General features: G+C 34.8%; 1 protein-coding gene across 1 annotated transcript in view; it reads left to right on the top strand.

The window, feature by feature from the left end:
• LOC141824100 (two pore calcium channel protein 1B) overlaps positions 1–20,228 on the top strand; it is a 40,369-nt gene that overhangs the window by 8,784 nt on the left and 11,357 nt on the right. Inside the window, exons 8-15 of the mRNA XM_074711334.1 lie at positions 5,473–5,578; positions 5,659–5,736; positions 9,713–9,768; positions 10,362–10,434; positions 14,308–14,373; positions 14,511–14,654; positions 17,840–17,897; positions 19,538–19,645. Of these exons, the coding sequence (XP_074567435.1) occupies positions 5,473–5,578; positions 5,659–5,736; positions 9,713–9,768; positions 10,362–10,434; positions 14,308–14,373; positions 14,511–14,654; positions 17,840–17,897; positions 19,538–19,645 (689 nt within the window). The remainder of the gene's footprint in view (positions 1–5,472; positions 5,579–5,658; positions 5,737–9,712; positions 9,769–10,361; positions 10,435–14,307; positions 14,374–14,510; positions 14,655–17,839; positions 17,898–19,537; positions 19,646–20,228) is intronic.

The raw sequence follows: 20,228 nt of genomic DNA, 5'->3' as shown, positions 1-20,228 counted from the left end.
CTGCTACAATCCATTCATTTATAATTGAACAACTAGGCTAAGCAGTTTGGGTTTTGTTGACATTTTAATAATTTTCTATCCCAAGATTTTGTTATGGCCAAGAACCCTCTTCTCATGGATGAAAAATATCGCCTCCGTTCCCTCCTGAAGTATACCCCATGGTTGAATTCATAGATGCATCCAAGAAAAAAAAAGTGGATCCGCCACCTCAGCAGCCTCCTAGAGACGACCCTACGGAAATGGAGGGAGGTAAATTCAGGTACACATGCATGAGGCAATAGATGCATCCAAGAAGATCATGTACTTTGTTTCCTCTCTCCTAAGACAGCTCATATGACACCTTGAAATTTTAAACCTTGGTTTAGTTCATATTTTAATATTTTCTTATAAGATAATGTCTAATAAATTTTTACAACAATCACAGAAAGATATAAATTTAAAATTAATTTAAAAATAAATAATTCTCAAAATTTAAAATTAAATCTAGAATTATTAAATTATTTAAAAGGCTCAAAGATAATTATAAAATTATTTGAAGCTCTTAAATTATTTTTTGAATGTATTTGTATAATTTTAATTTTTTAAAATTTATTTGAAATGTTTAAGAATTATATTTTAGAAAAATTTTAGATTATTTTAAATTTATATTCAATTTTTAACATGTATTAAAAATTTTAAAATATTTTATAAAGTATTTTATTAATTTTTAAAATTATTTAAAAAATTTAATTTTTGAAAAATAACTATTATTAATAATATATTATGTTTATAACTATTATGTATAATTAACAATTATATAATAGTTTTATAATTAACAGTTTATTTATAATAAAAAATATCTATTTAAAAAATAAAAAATTTAATCTTAAAAAAAATCATGGCAGCAGCCATGAGCTGAGGAGTTGTAGCACCCTCCCCGCTGTGAGCCTCGCAGTTACGGTGTCGGTATGATGCCGTTGTCGGTTGACAAGTGGAATGATAAATTTCGCTCGTGCTGATCGGCACGACACGAAATTTAAATCTATGAACTCAACGCTTCAAAATATAACATCAATAGTGAGTGTATATAATAATCAAATGTTAATAAAATTAATTTTTAATTAATATATATTTATATTTAAAATTTTTAAAAAGTACTGAAATCGTATTACCATGGTATGATACAATCTCGAAATCGTATCGTTCTGGTTTAGAATTGAAACTCCAGCATGACTCAGAATTTTAAACCTTGGTTTGAAGGCTGAAAGATGATGGAAAAGAAGAAACCAAATGATCTGGAGAAAAGGGAACAACATATCCTAAGAAATCTTTGTTGGAGCCCAGATCTAATGCAAATCTTGTGAGAGTAGTAGATTGGTGCCAATGATGTACAAAGACCCAAAGAACAACGAATTGTGTGTAGGGAAGAGAGTTGGCTGTGAGTTATCTTCCATGCTTCTCCTTGAAATTTCTTTTGAATAGGGAAATTGAGAACACATGGAGGTACAAGTTGCACAAATATACAAAGGAGGATAACAAGTTGTGAAATTTACATAGGAAAAAGTGAGAATTTTACATGGAACCAGAATTTTTCGTACCATGTTAATGGGGAAAATTATTAATGTTTGTCCTTAAGGTAGTTGTAGTAGACAAATGTCGAAACACAATCCCACACAAAAAAGGGGATCTCACACAATGCACAAACCTCATAAAGAAAAATAAAATCATAAATTAAATTAAAGAACAATTCATTAGATAGGTATAAACTAAGGTTAGAAGAAAAAGATCTCACAATCTTATTTTATTAATGAACCAAAGACCTTTTATAATTAGGATGAGAATTAATAAATAAATAAAGAATAAATAAATAAAGAAAAAACTATTCTACCTAAATAAATTATTCTATCAACTCACCATAATTGATTATATCCTTATTTACTTGGCTCCATACAAGGAAAGATAAAATATTTAATTATTTCCTACACTCCCCCTTTTCTCTTGGCTAGAATTGATGAGACCAAGTCTTGAACATGCTTGCCTTCAAAAACTTTATGAGCTTGTTCAGATAATTCTTTTGTAAGAAGATTAGTTAGTTGGTGAGATGTAGGAATATACTAAATATTGATAATGCTTTCATCCACCTTTTCTCTAATGAAATGACGAGCAATCTCTACATGTTTAGTCCAGTCGTGATGAACAGGGTTGTGAGCTAATTGATGGTCGACTTATTATCACAATGGAGTAGCATAGTGTCTTCAAATTGAATTTTTAAGTCTTTCATCACTCTTTAGATCCAGATGAGACCACAAATTCCATGAGCCATAGCTCTGTATTCTGCTTCAACACTATTTCTTGCAACCATAGATTGCTTTTTGCTATGCCATGTCACTAAATTCCCCCATACTATCATGTAATACCCAGAAGTTGACTTTCTATCATTAATAAATCCTGCCCATTCTGCATCAGCGTATGCACATACTCTTCTATCCTCAGTCTTTGCAAAGAATAAGCCCTTCACATGAGTTTGTTTTAGGTATCTCAAGATTCAGTATACTGCATTCAGATGACCTTGACATGGTGAGTGCATATATTGACTTACTAGACTAGCTGTAAAGGCAATATTTGGGCATGTATGTGAGAGATAGATGAGTTTTTCAACAAGATGCTTTTTGTTACTAGGCCAGCTGCCTTTGTCAACCTGTTTTCCTTCAAACATTTCCTCATTGTTCCCCAATTCCATTGGTGTGTTACTTGGCTTGCATCCTAACATGTCAGTTTCCTTCAACAGATCTAAAGTGTATTTTTTTGAGAGACTGAAATACCTTTTTTGTTTTGAGCAATCTTCATTTCCTGAAAATATCTTAGTGTTATGAGATCTTTGACTTCAAATTCTCGTGCCATCATTTTCTAGATGTTTTCTAATTCTTTCTTATTATTCTTAGTGATGCTGATATCATCAACATACATTATAAAAATGGTGATCTTTCCTTCGTCAGAGTGTTTTACAAATAGTGTATGAACTGCTTGTCCTTGAATATATCCAAAGTTTTTGATCACTTTGGAGAATCGATGGAACTAGACACGAGGTGACTGTTTTAACCTATAGAGATTTGTTGAGCTTGCATATAGTCTATCACCCAAATTTTCTTCAAATCTTAGACATTGATTCATATAAACCCCGCTTCAAGCTCTCCATTAATTTTTTATATCCAGTTGATGTAATGACTAATCTCGATTAACTGCCAATGATAGAAGAATTCTGATAATATTAAGTTTGGCAATAGGAGCAAAAGTCTCGGTGTAATCAATTTCATAGGTTTGAGTAAAAAGTCTTTGGCCACCACACGAGCCTTGTGCCTTCAATTGAGCCATCAGTCTTGTATTTATCATGAAAACCCTTTGCAATCAACAACACTTTTCCCTTGTGGTAATTCTACCATATTCCAAGTATTATTTTGTTTGAGAGCATGTATTTCCTTAAGAACAACAGGTTTTTTATTCAGGAATAGCTAGTGCCTCCATGACCGACTTGAGAATCAATTCACTAGATAATTTTGAAGTGAAAGCACCAAATGTGGAGAACAAAATAGAATAGGAGATAAAGTTTGAAATGAGATGTTTGGTACAGGATCAGACATCCTTTCTGAATGCAATTGGTATATCAAGATCAAGAAATGTACCTAACTTGTTATAGGATTCTACCATCAGTTTATCTTCTTGGCTGTGGCTAGAATTCACAATTTCTTTATCACTTTGAGAATTTTTCTGTGGCTATTTTTCCTCCTTGAATAAAACAGGATATCCTGATGTCGGACTTCTGCGAAAGCTTTCTTTAGGAGAGAAAAATGGGTCATGTGAAACAATATGGCTGTGTGTGAGGGCAGTCCGGCGCACGAAACTCCCTCCAATGTTGGATCATGGGGAAGGGTTTATTGTACGCAACCTTACTCTGCTTTGCAAGAGGATATTTTTGAAACTCAAACCTGTGACCTCTAGGTTACACGCTGTGTATCTCATCCAAATTACGATTAAGACCGGCCAAAGAATCAAACACGCTCCTTTTATTGCAGCGATTTTTGATGCTACAATCAATGCCTGTTGAATATTCTTCAAGAAATGGATTAAGTTACTGCCAAAGATCTTGAAGATCAGAGTAGTATTGTGTCAATTCTTTCAGTTCGAACATTTTCAATTTGAACTTTGTTTCACTTCTTTCAACATTGATCGTAGTTCAAAAATTGGGAAGTATTGCTCAGATCAGAATATATTTTTCAGGCTCCGTCCCACACCTCCTTGGCCTTCTTGAACCAGAGATAACAATGACTAATGTTGGGTTTCATGGAGTTAATTAGCCAGACAAGCATGATTGAATTCTCGGCCAACCAGATTGGTACGATGCATCACTTGATGTGGGTTGAGAAGAATCACCCATAAGATAACCCAACTTTCTTCTAGTGCAGATAACTATCTTTACGAATTGAACCCATTGCAAATAATTATGGCTGTTTAGCTTATGAACCGTAATTTGCAAGGATGAGACGTCTCTTTCAGAAAGAGAAGGGATAGCGACAGAAGTTTTTTCAGCTGTGGACTAAATGAAAGAATCGGTGCACATCGTCGTTATCTTCGGAGGAAAAGAATCACACATATTTGTTTACAGAGAGGAATTTAGCTCTGATACCATATAAACTAAGGTTAGAAGAAAAAGATCTCGCGGTTTTATTTTATTAATGAACCAAGGACCTCCTTTTATAATTACAATGATAATTAATAAATAAAGAAGGAATAAAATAAATAAAATAAATAAAATAAATAAAGAAGGAATAAATAAATAAAGAAAACTATTCTACCTATAATAAATTATTCTATCAAATCACCCTAATTGATTATATCCCTATTTACACCCATGATTGACTCCATACAAGGAAAGATAAAATATTTAATTATTTCCTACAATAGGACCCTAACTTCTTTTTTAAACTCATAATAAGACCAAATTGTCTAAAAATTATCGCTAGAAATTACCTCTTTGAAATTTACAACCTTTAAAAAACAAATAAGCTTATAAAACTTTAAAACTCAAGCTTTAATATAAGCCTTAAATTTAACCATAGTTTGAACCACATCAGTAGTCCCTTTACCTTTTTTGCATTACAATATTGTCATCTTATATAAATATCTTTAAGTTTGGTATATTTACACATAAGTCCTAGTTTATTTACAATTCGGTCTTCAATATGTCAAGGTTATTTCTGTTTCTTGACATTATCAATTGGTATGTACGATTCAGTAAGTTTAATGGTATAGGCTAATACTTTTAGAGCTAGTGACAATTGAGACTCATCTTGAAAGTAAAACTGTAATTCATGTCCAACTGGAAACCTGTTTTTCAATGATTACCAAGTTTATAAAGTTTAAAATTCATTCTGTGATTATCATCATCATGAAGAATTTGAGCATTAGCATTTTGATGTTATGTTTATCATGGAACAGGAGTTCACGTTGGTCTTGCCTATTTTTTGTTCTTTATATTCTGCTGGGTGTCTATTTCCTCACAAACCTTATTCTTGCTGTTGTTTATGATAGCTTCAAGAATCAGGTAACCCTCATCCTACTAAATGATTCTGTCTATCAGTTTAATCTATTGATTCATGAATGTGACGGAGACTTTATTTGTAGCTTGCAAAACAAGTTTTTCAGATGGATCAAATGAGAAAAAACATGTTGGAAAAGGCATTCAATCTTATAAATGTTTCTGTAAGTTCTCTTCCAAGATTAAACCCCTAGTTTTACAATTGATTTCCCCCCACTCATATGTTTTTTTCTTCTTAAAGACTATGTTAATTTTATCACAAAATTATATCCAACTATCTAACAAGTAATGTTGGAATATAGATGTCACTCATCGGCATGGCATGGAACTCATGAAGGCTATGTGACAATTTCTTTGGTACCTGCTGAGTTAGAAACATCTATACAACTAAAACATAGTTTCAAAATTCACATTTATAAACGCAAATACAATTACTCCATCTTAATACAAGAAAAATCGTTAAGTAAACTTTGATTGCAAAGTCATCTATGAATACATTTTCTTGTTCCTATAAACATAAGCAAAACATAACAACAAACACCAACATGATTTAAGCATAAAGCTGTATGACATAGCAAAATAAGATAAAAACAATTGCAAGCAAAATCCTAAAATGTCAAAACGCATGCAAAGTCCTTTTTGAATAGTTCTAGCAAATCTGATTCCAATCCACAGTCAACACACCAAAGAACTAGAATACTAGATACCCTCTTCTTGAGGCTTGCAGTGTCAACACGAGGTCAATAAAGAATACCGAATAGGACAAGCATAAATGATGAAACGTATAAAACAAGCTAATGTATCAAAATAATATATTCTACATGTGTATTGGAATGTATAATATGAATAGGTAATGCAATAATATAATAAACTCTATAATATGAATAAATATTGTAGTACATGGAAATCAACATTTATAGATGCTACTACTAGAAAATCAACTGCTATCTTCTAAAGTATTACAATCAACTAAGGGCATTTAGACCCCTTATAGGTGTTATCCCCCACATTCCCCCATACTATGAGAGTGCCATCACATGCACACTCTACAAGAATGTGAGTACCAAAGGTAGCCTGAGCTCATCCTCACTACCATAGTCAACGAAAAATTGAGGAGAGAAACTATATATATATGATCCACATCATCTATTAGACCATAGGATAATGCAAGCAAAACAAGTAAAAAGAAACAAGATAATATCAATATTTTCCCATAAGATCAACCCACCAAACTCATGAGATCCACACTTAAGTATTCATCAACCCAATATAACCTAGAACTTCATGTCTCAGATATAACCACTACACTAAAAAATCACACAACCTCACATACAACATACAACCACCATAATATCTGTCCACTAACAATGCTCATTACTAACTACCAATTGAATTTCTTCTTTTTAGCCCAAACACCACACACTTAAATATCCTTATTTGGTACATCATCCTCCTCCTAACCAATTTCTACATCAATACCCTGCAACTTGGCTACCTGCAAGAGATAAAATGAAGAACCCACGATGGCTCACTCACCCATTCCACCACCACAACCATGAGAATATGTTATGAACCAATGTCTTCCTTTATGGTTCCACTTGACTCAAAGGAGAAGGAAGAGGAACCTATGGAGCAATTCGTCAATCAAACACCAAAAGTACCGCTGTGGATGGAAGAAGAGCTTCTCCTAGCTGTCACAAATGATCCACATTCACTTGGACTTGTAAAGATTAGACAAAATAAGCATCAATTCTACTAACACAAAACATCCAAATTTCCTAAAATATACAGCAACATGTCCAAAGCATGCTCAAGCCAAAATCCATGCAATCGAGCTTGAATCAAGTCCAGTTCGAGTCTAAAGCATACTCAAGCCAAAATCCAGCCCATATAATCCTCAAATGAACAGTAATAAAACTAATTAACCCCAATTCGCTCTCTAATCCCCTAATAGAATAATAAAACTTTGGTACATAACAATGGAAGTGTGCTGAGATCCATGAAGGTCCAACGAAATAATTTTCCTCAAGTTTAAATTCTTATCATCGTGTCACAACTTCCTTAGTTTGCTATATACTAATAATTCAGATATCCACCTATTGAATTCCTTTCATTGATTCTATCTGGTGACCATTTTGCATCAATGGTTGCCTGTGTAAGTTTTCTTAATTTATTTGTTTTTTCTTTTTGTGGCCTGTGTGAGTTTTGCAAAATCTAGGTATGGGTTGGCAGAGCATTTTTATTCACATAATTTTAATTATGTCCTTTATAAGTGCCTTTGGAATCCAACTTCATTCCATACTGCTACAGACCAAGACTTGAAACCTTTCCATTAACATGACTCTTTATTGCCTTCAAGTGTTTCATGGGACTTGATGAAACATACTTTGATTTAGTAATCTTTATGGTGAAATTTTATTTTGCACTGGTCCAATAGTTTAACCTGCTTTTACAAAATGCAGTTGAAGTTTCATTTTGTGTTAAAATTTCCTTTTTAAATAATTATTTATTTGCAAAAAGCTCATCAGAGTCTCATTATGTCAAAATTCCTTCTAGATTCTAGAGTTTACCTTTTGTTTCCAAAATACCATAGAGGTTTGATATTATCAAAATACTCTTCTAACATTACAAACTTCTTTGAGGATAGATTGATTAGGATTTGTAAATCCAAGGATTTTTTTACAATTGAAACATTTGGGTTATTTGCAAATGAAGGGTAACCTCATGGCTTTTGGCAATAGTGAAACTCTAGTGGCATTTTACCAGAAGGGATAAACTTAGGTTACAAAATGAAATTACTTTATGTTTTGAATGATAGAAATATTTAGTTCTCCTTTGCAGTAGAGAACCAATACATGGTATAAAGTTGGCACATAGTTGATATTGTTGCTTCTGAAAGAGAACTATTACATTGTATGCATAAGATTCAACCATTTTATCCTATAACTAAATCCCCAATGTGGGCATAGATCTATTCACTTTCTATTCATGAATAAATAATAAACAATAATTATAATACATGTACTTAAGATCTCTGGTTCAGAAGCTAATTTTCAAGATGACCTAAAGGGCAATGGATGCTGAGAGAAGTCTTCAACATCTGCCCTCTTCATTGGGTCAAAGATGACCAGCAAAAGGTGGTGCCCCGAGCAAAGCAAGAGTTTACCACCAATCTTTTGAATTTAGGTGAACCTTTGCCATCAATTGGAGCTACAGAAAATGCATGTGTTATTCCCCGCACCATAATGACTTCCCAGCCCCAACTACCCTTGCTCATTTCCACTGTTCTTGAGCAATTGTACATTTGATTTTTGGTGCTAGGCTCTTGACAATTTTGATGAGGGACAAATACCCTTGTTCAAAGTGCGTTTGCCTATGGGCTAGATCAGATATTGGATCTCTTGCTTATTGTATTCTATAGGAAGGGTGTGAGAATCACCACTTCCTTAGAGATTAGGGTTGCTAGTAGTGTTGGAGTGGAGGCAGGCATTGCTTGGTGGCCACTGGTGCATCAGGACGCTAGGTTGTGGGTGTGTGCACTATGGATAATGAGAAAAACTACTTTTAGCAAGATCAATTTAGATTTTTGTAGCATTGACTAGGCATTGTTGGAGAAACTAGGGCTTTGATGCAAGATAACTTGTCCTAGATAGCTCCTCAACTTATATATAAATTATACTGTAAGTTACAAAAAAAGTTCTTGTCTATTAGAATATAATAATTAAGTCCATATAATATTGACTATGACGCTTGATAATAATGAAGATAAAGACATGATACGATGATGACTTGATAATTATGATTTTTGTTCATACATGTACTGTAAACTTTTGAAATGGATGTTGATTTGATAAAAGCCATCAGTGTTGAATCAAAAGGATATGAAAAATGCCATTCAGCAAGTTATTTAGGGAATTAAATGTGATGAACCTTATGCCTAAATTATGATAATCTTCATAAATCGTATAAACCTCTCATCTATGAGCTAATACTTACCTGGTCCAAATAGTTTTTGCCATGTTTGTATTGTTATTATATGCTATTTGCTTCTGGTTGTTCAATGGTATAGTTATAAATTGTAAAAAGGTGCTGATGCATTGCTTTAGTATTTGATTTATGTTATTTGAACATCAATTTCAGGGCTATTTGAACAAGCAACAATGTAGTCGTCTATTTGAAGAATTGAATGAATATTGGTAAGAAGTATTACTCTACTTGTAAACATGGATTTCTCATTTTCTTTAATGTCTAGGAGTAGCAAAATAAATGTTGAAGCTTTACTATACAGCTAGCCCAGTAATATAGTATATCTGCGGTCTGCCTATGTGGATCACAATCACATGTTTTCTGGAATTTATTTGTAAGATATATCTGCATGTCCATGGTGTGCAAATGTAGACTAGATGCAGATCAGTGCTCACAACATGGCTAAAGCAGTTGAGCTAGAGAGATTAGTGTGTTAAACTGCCTGCTTCTGCTTTAATGTGCTTCTGGCCTTCTGTTCACTTTCACTCATTTTGAGCTAGCCTTGTGAACATGTTTATTCTTTGGATGTGAACTTTAATGCTTCATGCATTTATGATATCCACATTACAATCTTCTCTAACTGTTTTCTTGATCATCCTTACAATTTGCTAATTGAATATGAATCTGAAACCCAACACAAGCTCGATCAGAACCCTATTTAATGTTTTTGCTACCTTGCTTCCAAAGAATAATATGATTTGGTGTTGTCTAGTTTATTTGTTTGTTGATGTTAGTATGCTATAAAATTCTATGTTTGTATTAGGTCTTTGCCAAAAATTTCAAAAGAAGATTTTGAATTGATATTCGAGGAGCTTGATGATAGTGGTGATTTCAAGGTAAAGACTTCTTGTCTATCTATGTTCAGTTTAGTAATTACCAGTCAATTATTTGTGCATAAACACCTCTTCCCTTTCTCTTTCATGCCATGACTAGACTGATGATACCAGATGATTAAATGGCCTATTTGTTTCCTTAAATAAGGGTGTATCTTTGGCTAATAATCATCACATATACTTTTGCAAGATAGATGTACCCAAAGGCTTATAAATATGTGTCCTAATAGAAAATTGACAGTTCTATTCTCATAATCTGATGCAAAATAGGAATTTGGTTTATTTTTAAGTTTTGATTTGTAAGGATTAATTTTTTTATTTGAATAATCTCCTCTTTAGGAGAATTAGTTTTTAAGTAATTATTTTTAGTTGTTAAATTTTTGGCACGCCGACCCCACTTAGTGGGGTCAAGGCTTGGTTGATGTTGTTAATTTTTTATGGCATTGAGTAGTTTTGATATGTTTTAATTTAAAGTCAAAGTATTAGAGTGTTTGGTATCTGACTCAAGTATGGAGGGGTAGATGAAGAGTCAAAATATCAGGCTTTTCCCCATCAAACATTGTAATACTGAGGTTATCTTTTTTCCTCTCTCTCTGTGTTCAACTCGCTAGAGATCTTGGAACAAAACTGAATCTTACTTGAGCAGGAAGAATTCCTCATGTCTAGTTCCCATCCATCATTCTTTCTGCTTTTCTCTAATTTCTCTCCTCCCTAATTTCTCCAACTCTTTGGAATCAGATATATTCTTCTGAGATCTAACTTATTTCTTTATTCACAGTAGTAACTACTTGCTCAGCCTTCTTTTGTTGCAGATATAGTCCTATTTCACCAGTTTCTTCTACTTTCTCTTCTTTTTCCATCTCCAGAGTTGCTATGATCTCACTAATTCATCTTCCAACATCAGTCTACTCTCCTTTGACTATTCATTTTTCATCTTCATCCATCTTCAAGTGTTCTTCTAATCTGGTCCATCTTTTTGCTATTCTACCATTGCAGTGTCTTCTTCCTGCTTAACTTCTTCTCGATTGGAGCATGGATGTAGCTTAATGGGCTTCTATAGATCCACAGCTTCGATCGAGCTACTTATTTTTTTTCTTTGTTTCTTTTTATTTTCCTGCCTTCTTTCTGCCTTTTTGTTCTAATTTGTCTTCATTCTATACAAATAAACTCTATTTCATTTGCTTGCTGTATGTGCACCACCTGAAGACATGAATAGAGAAAACATTTTATTCTCATTGTGCTACCAATGAAGATCTAAACAGAGAATATTCTGTTAAGATTTAAACATCTTGTTCTGAGCTATGTTTTTGGTCCCTAGCCAAAAGGAGATGTGCCCGGGTTGTGTCAAGCATGCCGACATGTGGTGATAGAGACACCAATGAGGAGGAAGGAATTGAGGAGGAGAAGAGGAAGAAGATCCAAAGGAGAGGAAGAAGAGAACAGGATATCTCGAATCCTAGCTCTTGTCGTGATCACTTCAAATCGCTCATGGAAGTCTTGTATTGAAACTCCAATGTCTTTGTGACCACTGCCTTCATTGTGAAACTGACAGAAGCCATGTGCAAAGGCTTTGATGCCCTTCTGGTCATTATTGTTGTCATGGAAGTGTTGGGTTGCAAGGTGCAAACATAGTCCCACATCTAAAGTACATGGAAAAGATCATGGGGTTAAAAGGATGGAAAGTATCTCCATTGGTATGAGACCTTTTGGGGAGAGCCCAAGAACAAAGCCATGAGGGTTTAGGCCCAAAGTGGACAATATCATACCATTGTGGAGATATTTTGATTCCATCGGTTCTAACAAGTGGTATCAGAGCGAGACCGCTCTTCACCGGACTAACCGCCGGATAAGCCATGATCCAGATCTAACCATGTGGTTTGAACCTTAAACAAAGGAAGTGGGTGCTCCCATGTCTGAATCAAGAGGACCAGACACCAGGTGAGAAGTCCTAGTAGGTCGGTTGGACCGAGGGGCAAAAAGTCCTAGTTGCGACTAGGTGGGAAGTCCTAGTAGGTCGGGTGGACCGAGGGGCGGTGGGAAGTCCTAGTAGGTCGGGTGGATCGAGAGACAAAAAGTCCTGGTGGGTCGAGGATTCAGACATCAAAAAACGACGTTGAGGGGGTTCTGTGGTCCTTTGTTTGAGGGGGGGATTGTTGGGTTGCAAGGTGCAAACATAGTCCCACATCTAAAGTACATGGAATAGATCATGGGGTTAAAAGGATGGAAAGTATCTCCATTGGTATGAGACCTTTTGGGGAGAGCCCAAGAACAAAGCCATGAGGGTTTAGGCCCAAAGTGGACAATATCATACCATTGTGGAGATATTTTGATTCCATCGGTTCTAACAGAAAATTTGAAAGTCAATGTCTTTGTGTTTATCGTTGATGTTGTTTGGGTTTCATTGTCTCCATCAGTTTCGTATGCCTATCAGTGGGCAGAATAGGATGTTTTGCATGTGTTGAAGGACATGAAACAAATTTTTTAGCCTTCTATTATGTTCTCATTTTCATACTTCTATCAAAGGGATGATAATTTTTAACCATGTATTACGTTCTCATTTTGATACTCTAGGCAAAAGGAAGCGATATGCTATCCCTTTTAGCTCTTGAGATTTCTCTTGTTTCATTTCAGCCTTTTTTTTGTATCTTTTCTCTGTCTTTCTTTCTTTAGTCTCTCTTTGTTGATCAGATACATTATTGGTTGTGTGTTGATCAGGGTCAAAGGAATCGTTGGTGTCATGCTCTATTAACTCATTAATTTTGTTTGCTTGTGTGCAAATATTCTGCATTCATTTTCTAGTCATGGTCTTGGTTGGTGATTTTTTAATATTTTTTAGAACTTTTCTATTTAATGAACAAGATAGGACTAGAAAACCTCTACGGCCAAGCTTGAGGGAGTGTAAACACTGTTAGGTTAATAAGATTATTAGTGTAGTGGGATTAGTCCCACTTGAACCTCTGTTTTTTTTTCTTGATGAAGTATTTGTTGGGTCAAAGATTTCATCACAGGAAGACTTTTTTCTAACTGAAGTTGGGTTTCCTGTGATTTTCCTGTAAATTAAGACTTAAGACGTAGATGACACAGTTTACCTAACATTAGAGAATTAGAGAATATGATTATAAGCTGTTTTTCTCTTTAATAATGCAACATTTGAAGAATATAAACTGAGTGCAATTTTTAGGCATTTATTGACTATTCCATACTAAAAAGAATCTGGACCAAAATTGTCCTTTTTCTTGGTTAAAAGCTAATGAGAGAATTACTGGTTTGAACCTTATACAGCTTTATCTGTCTCTTTTTTTTGTGAGAACATAACCACTCCATTATATTCATTGTCTGGTTCGACTAGATCATTTTGCAAATTTATTCTTACTTTTCTAGGCGGCAACCTAACTCACATTCTCTTTCGCCAAGTACTCTATACGTTCATGCCTTTGTGGCTTCTGTTGCATGCAACTTTTCTGCAGATTCAATCTAGTCAGAATTTGTTATTATCCATTGAATATGATATTAACTCTAAAACTTTAATACTTTTCTCAATGCACCTTATTTGATAAACTCATTTGTATTCCCAAATTCAGTACACATACATTTCTTTAATTTCTAAAGTTTGAAACTAAAAAATTCTAATGTCTAAGAAATGAATTAAATAATGGACACAATATTGAACTAGAGTAGTTTGAAGATGTATGACTGCCTTAGGACGAGATACTTGATTATTTTATGACAGAGCTTGGTGAATAATTTTATATATACAAGTTCTTCTATAACTAATTGTTAGTTTAAGTCGAACTTTTAATTTGGGCAAGACTGTATATTTAGGTGCTCTTCAATTCCGCCATCTCAAAATTCTGTTTTTGTGTGTTATATTCTCAGATCAATTTGGAAGAGTTCACTGATCTTTGCAATGCTATTGCATTACGGTTCCAAAGAGAAGCTGCAGTGAGTCAATCTTTACCTGTTGTCTTTGAGTTCCATGTTCAGAGAGATTTAAAATATAAGAATTACTACTTGTTCTGAGGTAGTTACCTTCAGGATTTGGAAAATGCTATCTTTTGATACCTTTGGCCTCTTTGCAGCCATCATGGTTTGAGAACTATCCAACATTTTACCAATCACGTCCGTGCGAAATGTTAAAAGCATTTGTTCGCAGCACAACATTTGCTTATATTGTGGCATTTGTGCTTATAATCAACCTAGTTGCTGTTGCAATTGAAACAACGGTAAGATTAGCAGCAATACTTTGTATTCATGTTGATTGTTAATTATAGAGATGTATGTGGTAGATCCTTCATATACAGTAAACCAGGACATGCATTTACACCTACTCTTGTGCTTGTAAAGTTTGGAAATAAGCTCCTATAAGTGGGAACTCACCTTCCATTAAAAGATTTTTCTAATGTTGAATTTTATACCTGAAAAGGTTCCATGCTAAATTCTAAGTTCCAATTACTATCCAAAAGGATAGTAAGATTAGGTTTTTCCTGAATAACATGCACACTCCTACCCTCTTGTAGTTCATTCACCTATTTTTGTTCATTTTTCTGTTCTTATGAAGCCTCGCCGGAGGGGTCGCGCGACACCTCCGGTGCGGCGGCGGGGTCGCGATCTCGCGATCTCGCCTGCGCATGCCGAGGTCGGGGAAAAATTGGGGCCGGCGACGCCGCCGGAGGCTCCGCCCGGGGCCGGTGACGCCGCCGGAGGCGCCGCCCGGGGCCGGCGACGCCGACGGAGCCCCGCGACACTCCGCGCAGCCGCCCGCGCGTCGCGATCTTTTTTTTTTTTTTTTAAACTTAGGTATTAATTGGATTTTGATAATCAATTCCTAGCTATAGTTCAAAATTATAATGTGGGGTAATTTAAATAGGCTTTATTAAATCCTATAAAATTATCAAAAAATTTATTTTTTATTTTTAAATATTTATATTAAATTTTTAATTTTAATTAATATATTTTATATTTTAAAAATACCGAAACTATACCGGCACGGTACGATACGGTACCGAAACTGTATCGTTCCGGTCCGGGACCGAAACTCCGGCACGGCTCGATATTTTAAACCTTGCTTATGAAACAATTACTCTGCAAGTGTTATGGTCATGCTTGTGGGCATTTTTATAAAAATGTTCCATATATCCGCACTTATGTATGGTAAGATTAGGTTTTTCCTGAATAACATGCACACTCCTACCCTCTTATAGTTCATTCACCTATTTTGTTCATTTTTCTGTTCTTATGAAACAATTACTCTGCAAGTGTTATGGTCATGCTTGTGGGCATTTTTATAAAAATGTTCCATATATCCGCACTTATGTATGCAGTGCTTCACAACATAATATATGCCTGTACATGCATATGATGTCACATATTGCTTTCACAATTTAGTTACCAAATGAGCTAGTTTATATATTCAGGAATAGAGTACATTGGAGAAGAACATGAACAGTCTGACCAAATATATGGAATAAAACAAATGATAAAGGAAGAGATCCTTGCCGATGTAAGAATTATTAAGGAAATATTATTTGATGATTTGGAAGAAAAAAAATTGCTTATGGACTATATGCATTTTATTAATCATTATATTTTTGGGAAAAATTTTACTGTTAAATTTATTATTTTAATAATAACTATATATGCATGACTGTATGTGCTGAAAAAATGCATAAACACTTTGCTATTGCTTGCCTGCATGCCTCTTGCATGTGCTTGTAGGAACCTTGCTGTTAGGTTATAATAGTCATTCTACATCTGAAGATGAAACCAATGCATGATACTACTGCCACTAGTATGTTTGGTTCCTATTCATTCTTCAGTAGTAGTTCCATCTGGGTTGGTACTAACAAAGTGTAGAATCTTAGATGAGAATCTTGGATGAGTACTGCAAACTTGCTAAGTGATCTTACACTGCTAGTATGAGTATGCAAAACAATCAGTTATAGCAGGCAAATATATGCTGCACGAACATTCATGCTTTAATCAGATCTACATGACTTATTGATGTCCATGCAATTACCTTTCTATTATGAAACTTTGTAGGAACTCTGAGAATATTAAACATCTGCTGATTCTAAGATGTACTTAAGCTGTTCCATTTTCATGTCTTGTGAAGCAGCACTTGATGACCAAATGTTATAATCAAGAAATAGAATATTCCCGGCACATTTTAGAAACTCTATGTTCCACATGGAAAGTGAGACTTGAAATCTCATTTTGGTTTGCAGTCTGGTGGCTGATTAAAGTGAGATGGTTTTGTTGTTGGCTGATTGATGCTGATTGTCACTCACTGTGGGAGGAAGTTGAAGAAGAGGTGGAAGAGGAAGAATAGGGAGACTAAGGAGAGGTGGCATGAGAGATAAATAGAAGAATGGAGATGACATTCTTGTTGCGGAGGCTGCTAGGAAGCGATCAAGGTTTATCCATGGCTAGCCAATTTCATCACCTTGCTAGAGATATCCCCAATGCAGCCAGACCGTGCTTACTATAACAACCCATTCAAATGAAAATGAGGGAACTAGGCCATTTACTGTTAGTCTAATAAAGGGCAGCCCGGTGCATGAAGCTCCCGCCGATGCGGGGTCTCGGGGAAGAGTTTATCATATGCAACACTTTGTAAGAGACTGCTTTCAAGACTCGAACCCGTGACCTCTAGGTCACACGACAACAACTTTACCGTTGCGCCGATGCGAGGTCTCGGGAAAGAGTCTATTTACTGTTAGTCTAATATCTGGTCTAAATTGCTTAAAATGGAGTTAGTAATATTTTTCCTCATCTATGCCTGTCATTAGCCTACAACTCTTCTTCTGGACTAACTGCAATGTCAAAATCTCCTCATCTTTATTTAGTGACATTTTGAACCCCAAGACAATCTCCATTATCAGATAGATAACTTTCCATAAACCTCATTTTGTCTAGAATAGTCCACTACAATATCAATTGTAATGGCCCACCTAGACGAGACACCTAATGCACTAACTGTGATATACTCAACCATTGGTACAAAATTCTTAATCCAAAGTTAATAGAAGTATGCCCATCTAAGCCTACAACCACTTTCATTAGCCCACAACTGTCCTTTGCGACTAAGGTCTGACATCACGCCTGTCCATCTTTTACGTACTGATGCATTTCCATGCTGTTCTCTTTTCATGTGTATGGAACAGTATGTGTTGGCCTTTCCTGGCTGCACAACACGAGTTCTTTCATGATTGGAATGATATTTAAAGCATATATATCTTTTGTGATGTTCTTTAGCTGTTCTTTCCTCTCTCTTTTGACAAAACAATTGATGATAAAATTCTACAGCCAAAGAATGGCAGCAATACTTACAGTAGCAAGATCAAGTCTTGTTTAATGTTGGAACTATCAATATAACAATCTCATGGATATTTATGCTTGTTATCTGCAGCTTGACATACAGAACAGTTCTGCTCAAACATTTTGGCAAGCAATTGAGTTTGTCTTTGGTAAGAGCTATATGGATTCTTCAACTATATATATATATATATATATATTAAAATTTATGTGATTAACTACTTTCATGATTGTTTCTGTTCTTGGCACTAGGATGTTGTTATCTAGAATAAATCAATAACATATGATATTGAATAATATTTTTTTATGATTTTTGTACTTAGTTTCATAGAAGGCTTGGATTTACAGTTCAGTTTTATATGATACTGCCTTTTGTTACTTCATTTTATACAATGCTACCTTTTTCCTCCTAGACTCATGTTGTTTATCAAGCTAATCCTTTTAATATCAGTGTACTAAATGCTTGTAAACTATTTTGAAAGAAAGAAATGTTTCATTACTTTTTATTGAACATAACAAGTTGTTTTTGTGAGGCTTTTGGTGCATTTAGGGTTACAATGCATATAGACTATGATTAACAAGATATTGTATTGGTGAATTTAGCAAGCACAAAATTACTGCTCAAATTATTAAAATCATGCATTAGCATGCTTGGTATGGCAATAAAGTACTAGGGATATAAATTTAAGTTTCCAAGTATCCTCATGAAACTATTCTTAACATTAATTGATTTGTAAGTACTTAAGCCCTAATTGTAAGTATACAAAATATATAGGATCTATTAAAACTTAATGTGAATATATATTGTTGGAAAATGATTTTCGCAATCAATTAGTCAGGTAGAATCCATTATTCGATAATGGAAAAGTAGTTAGACATAGATGATCTATTTTGTGAGTAGACACTAATTTCTCGGGTGATTGCGAAAACTATGCATGGGTCGTCAGTTTTAGTCTAGTTTATTTACAAATAAACAAGGCACAAGCTCAAATATGAGCATGAAACATAAAACAAAGCCCATGAACTGATATATGCGAGATGCAAACTCATCATGGGCATAGGTGCGCACATTGTGTGGAGCATCGACAAATGGATGGGAAAATTTTCAAATGTAAGAAAGCAACAGATTGCATGCAGAACTACGTAGTTGCTCACATGACTAGGCCACAATATTGTTTGGAAGTAACATGCAAAACACATGGCAAGCTACATGTCAAGCACTACCACATGGTAGCTTGCATGGTAGGCCAACTGTATTGGCTGCTTGAATTGCTGCCATGTGGACTTCTTGCAGCTATATTGGTCATTAGGTCCTTTGATCTCTTGGTTCACAAGACATTTTGGGCGTACACGCACAAAAGGACCTCTTTGAGGCTCATGTATGGCAAATTCAAAGGACATAGCCTCTTTCTTAGGCATCTTATTATTTGACCTGTGCATTCATTGCAGCACAGTTTTGAATCAATTTGGAGGGGCTTTAGTACCTCATCTAAATTTCCTTCTAAAATTTGTATCTTGGTATAATTAAAATCTTTAGACTATACCTTGTACTGATCTTCTACTGGGCTTTTGGGGTTACAAAGGGACTATATGAACTTGTGTTGACTTGACTGAGTTCTTGCATATCAACTTCAGGCACACTTTGAACATCTGAATCTGTGTTCTTTGTTCTATTTATGCTTTCAATGCTATGCTTCTTTGACTTTTTGACTTACAGGTTTGCACTTCAGTATCATACATCAGTAAAATCATGTCTCATTTCTTAGATTCTGACCAAGTACAATCTATACAGGATGGATTTACGTATTGGAGATGGCTTTGAAAATCTTTTCCTTTGGGTTTGATGCTTATTGGATGGATGGACAAAATCAATTTGATTTTGTGGTTACATGGACAATTGGTAAGTGTATTCATTAAGAAAGTTCACCTATTATTATATTTTTATTTTTTTTTGATTTTGTTGGGTCTTAAAGGCAACCCAATGCATGAAGCTCCTGCCAGTGTTGAGTTCCGGGGAAGGATCAGATCATATTAGATTTATTGTAGGCAGCCTTACCTTGCATTTTGCAAGAGGCTGTTTTGGCAACTCGACCCCCTGACCTTAAAGTCACATGACAATAACTTTACCGTTGCATCCAGACTCCCTTTCATTTGTTCGGTCTTACTTTTAATAAAATATCACATTGTTGAAATGCCCATGTATATATAGGCATGAACTTTATTTGAAATTTTACAATCATGGTTTAGCCATTTTGCTCTTGTCAATGTGAGGACGGGTGATCAAGATCAACAGATCATGATATTCCAACCCAAGGCTTGTAGTCCTTGTCCAGTGCCAATTTTTGTCCCAAGAGGACAATGCTTTATCAGTGCTGACTTGTGCTCACACAGTCCTCGTTGAACAGTTAACCACACTGACCTAGTGCAACACTTAATTTATTGAGACTTGAAGATCTTAAGTTGAAAGATGATATAAGGAAGAA

This window comes from Curcuma longa, chromosome 3, assembly GCF_044706935.1.
Source record: "Curcuma longa cultivar G26 ecotype Majalengka, Jawa Barat chromosome 3, ITB_CL_G26_1.1, whole genome shotgun sequence".
NCBI lineage: Eukaryota > Viridiplantae > Streptophyta > Magnoliopsida > Zingiberales > Zingiberaceae > Curcuma > Curcuma longa.
The sequence above is the reverse complement of the archived record's forward strand: the minus strand, read 5'-3'. Positions and strand labels throughout refer to the sequence as shown.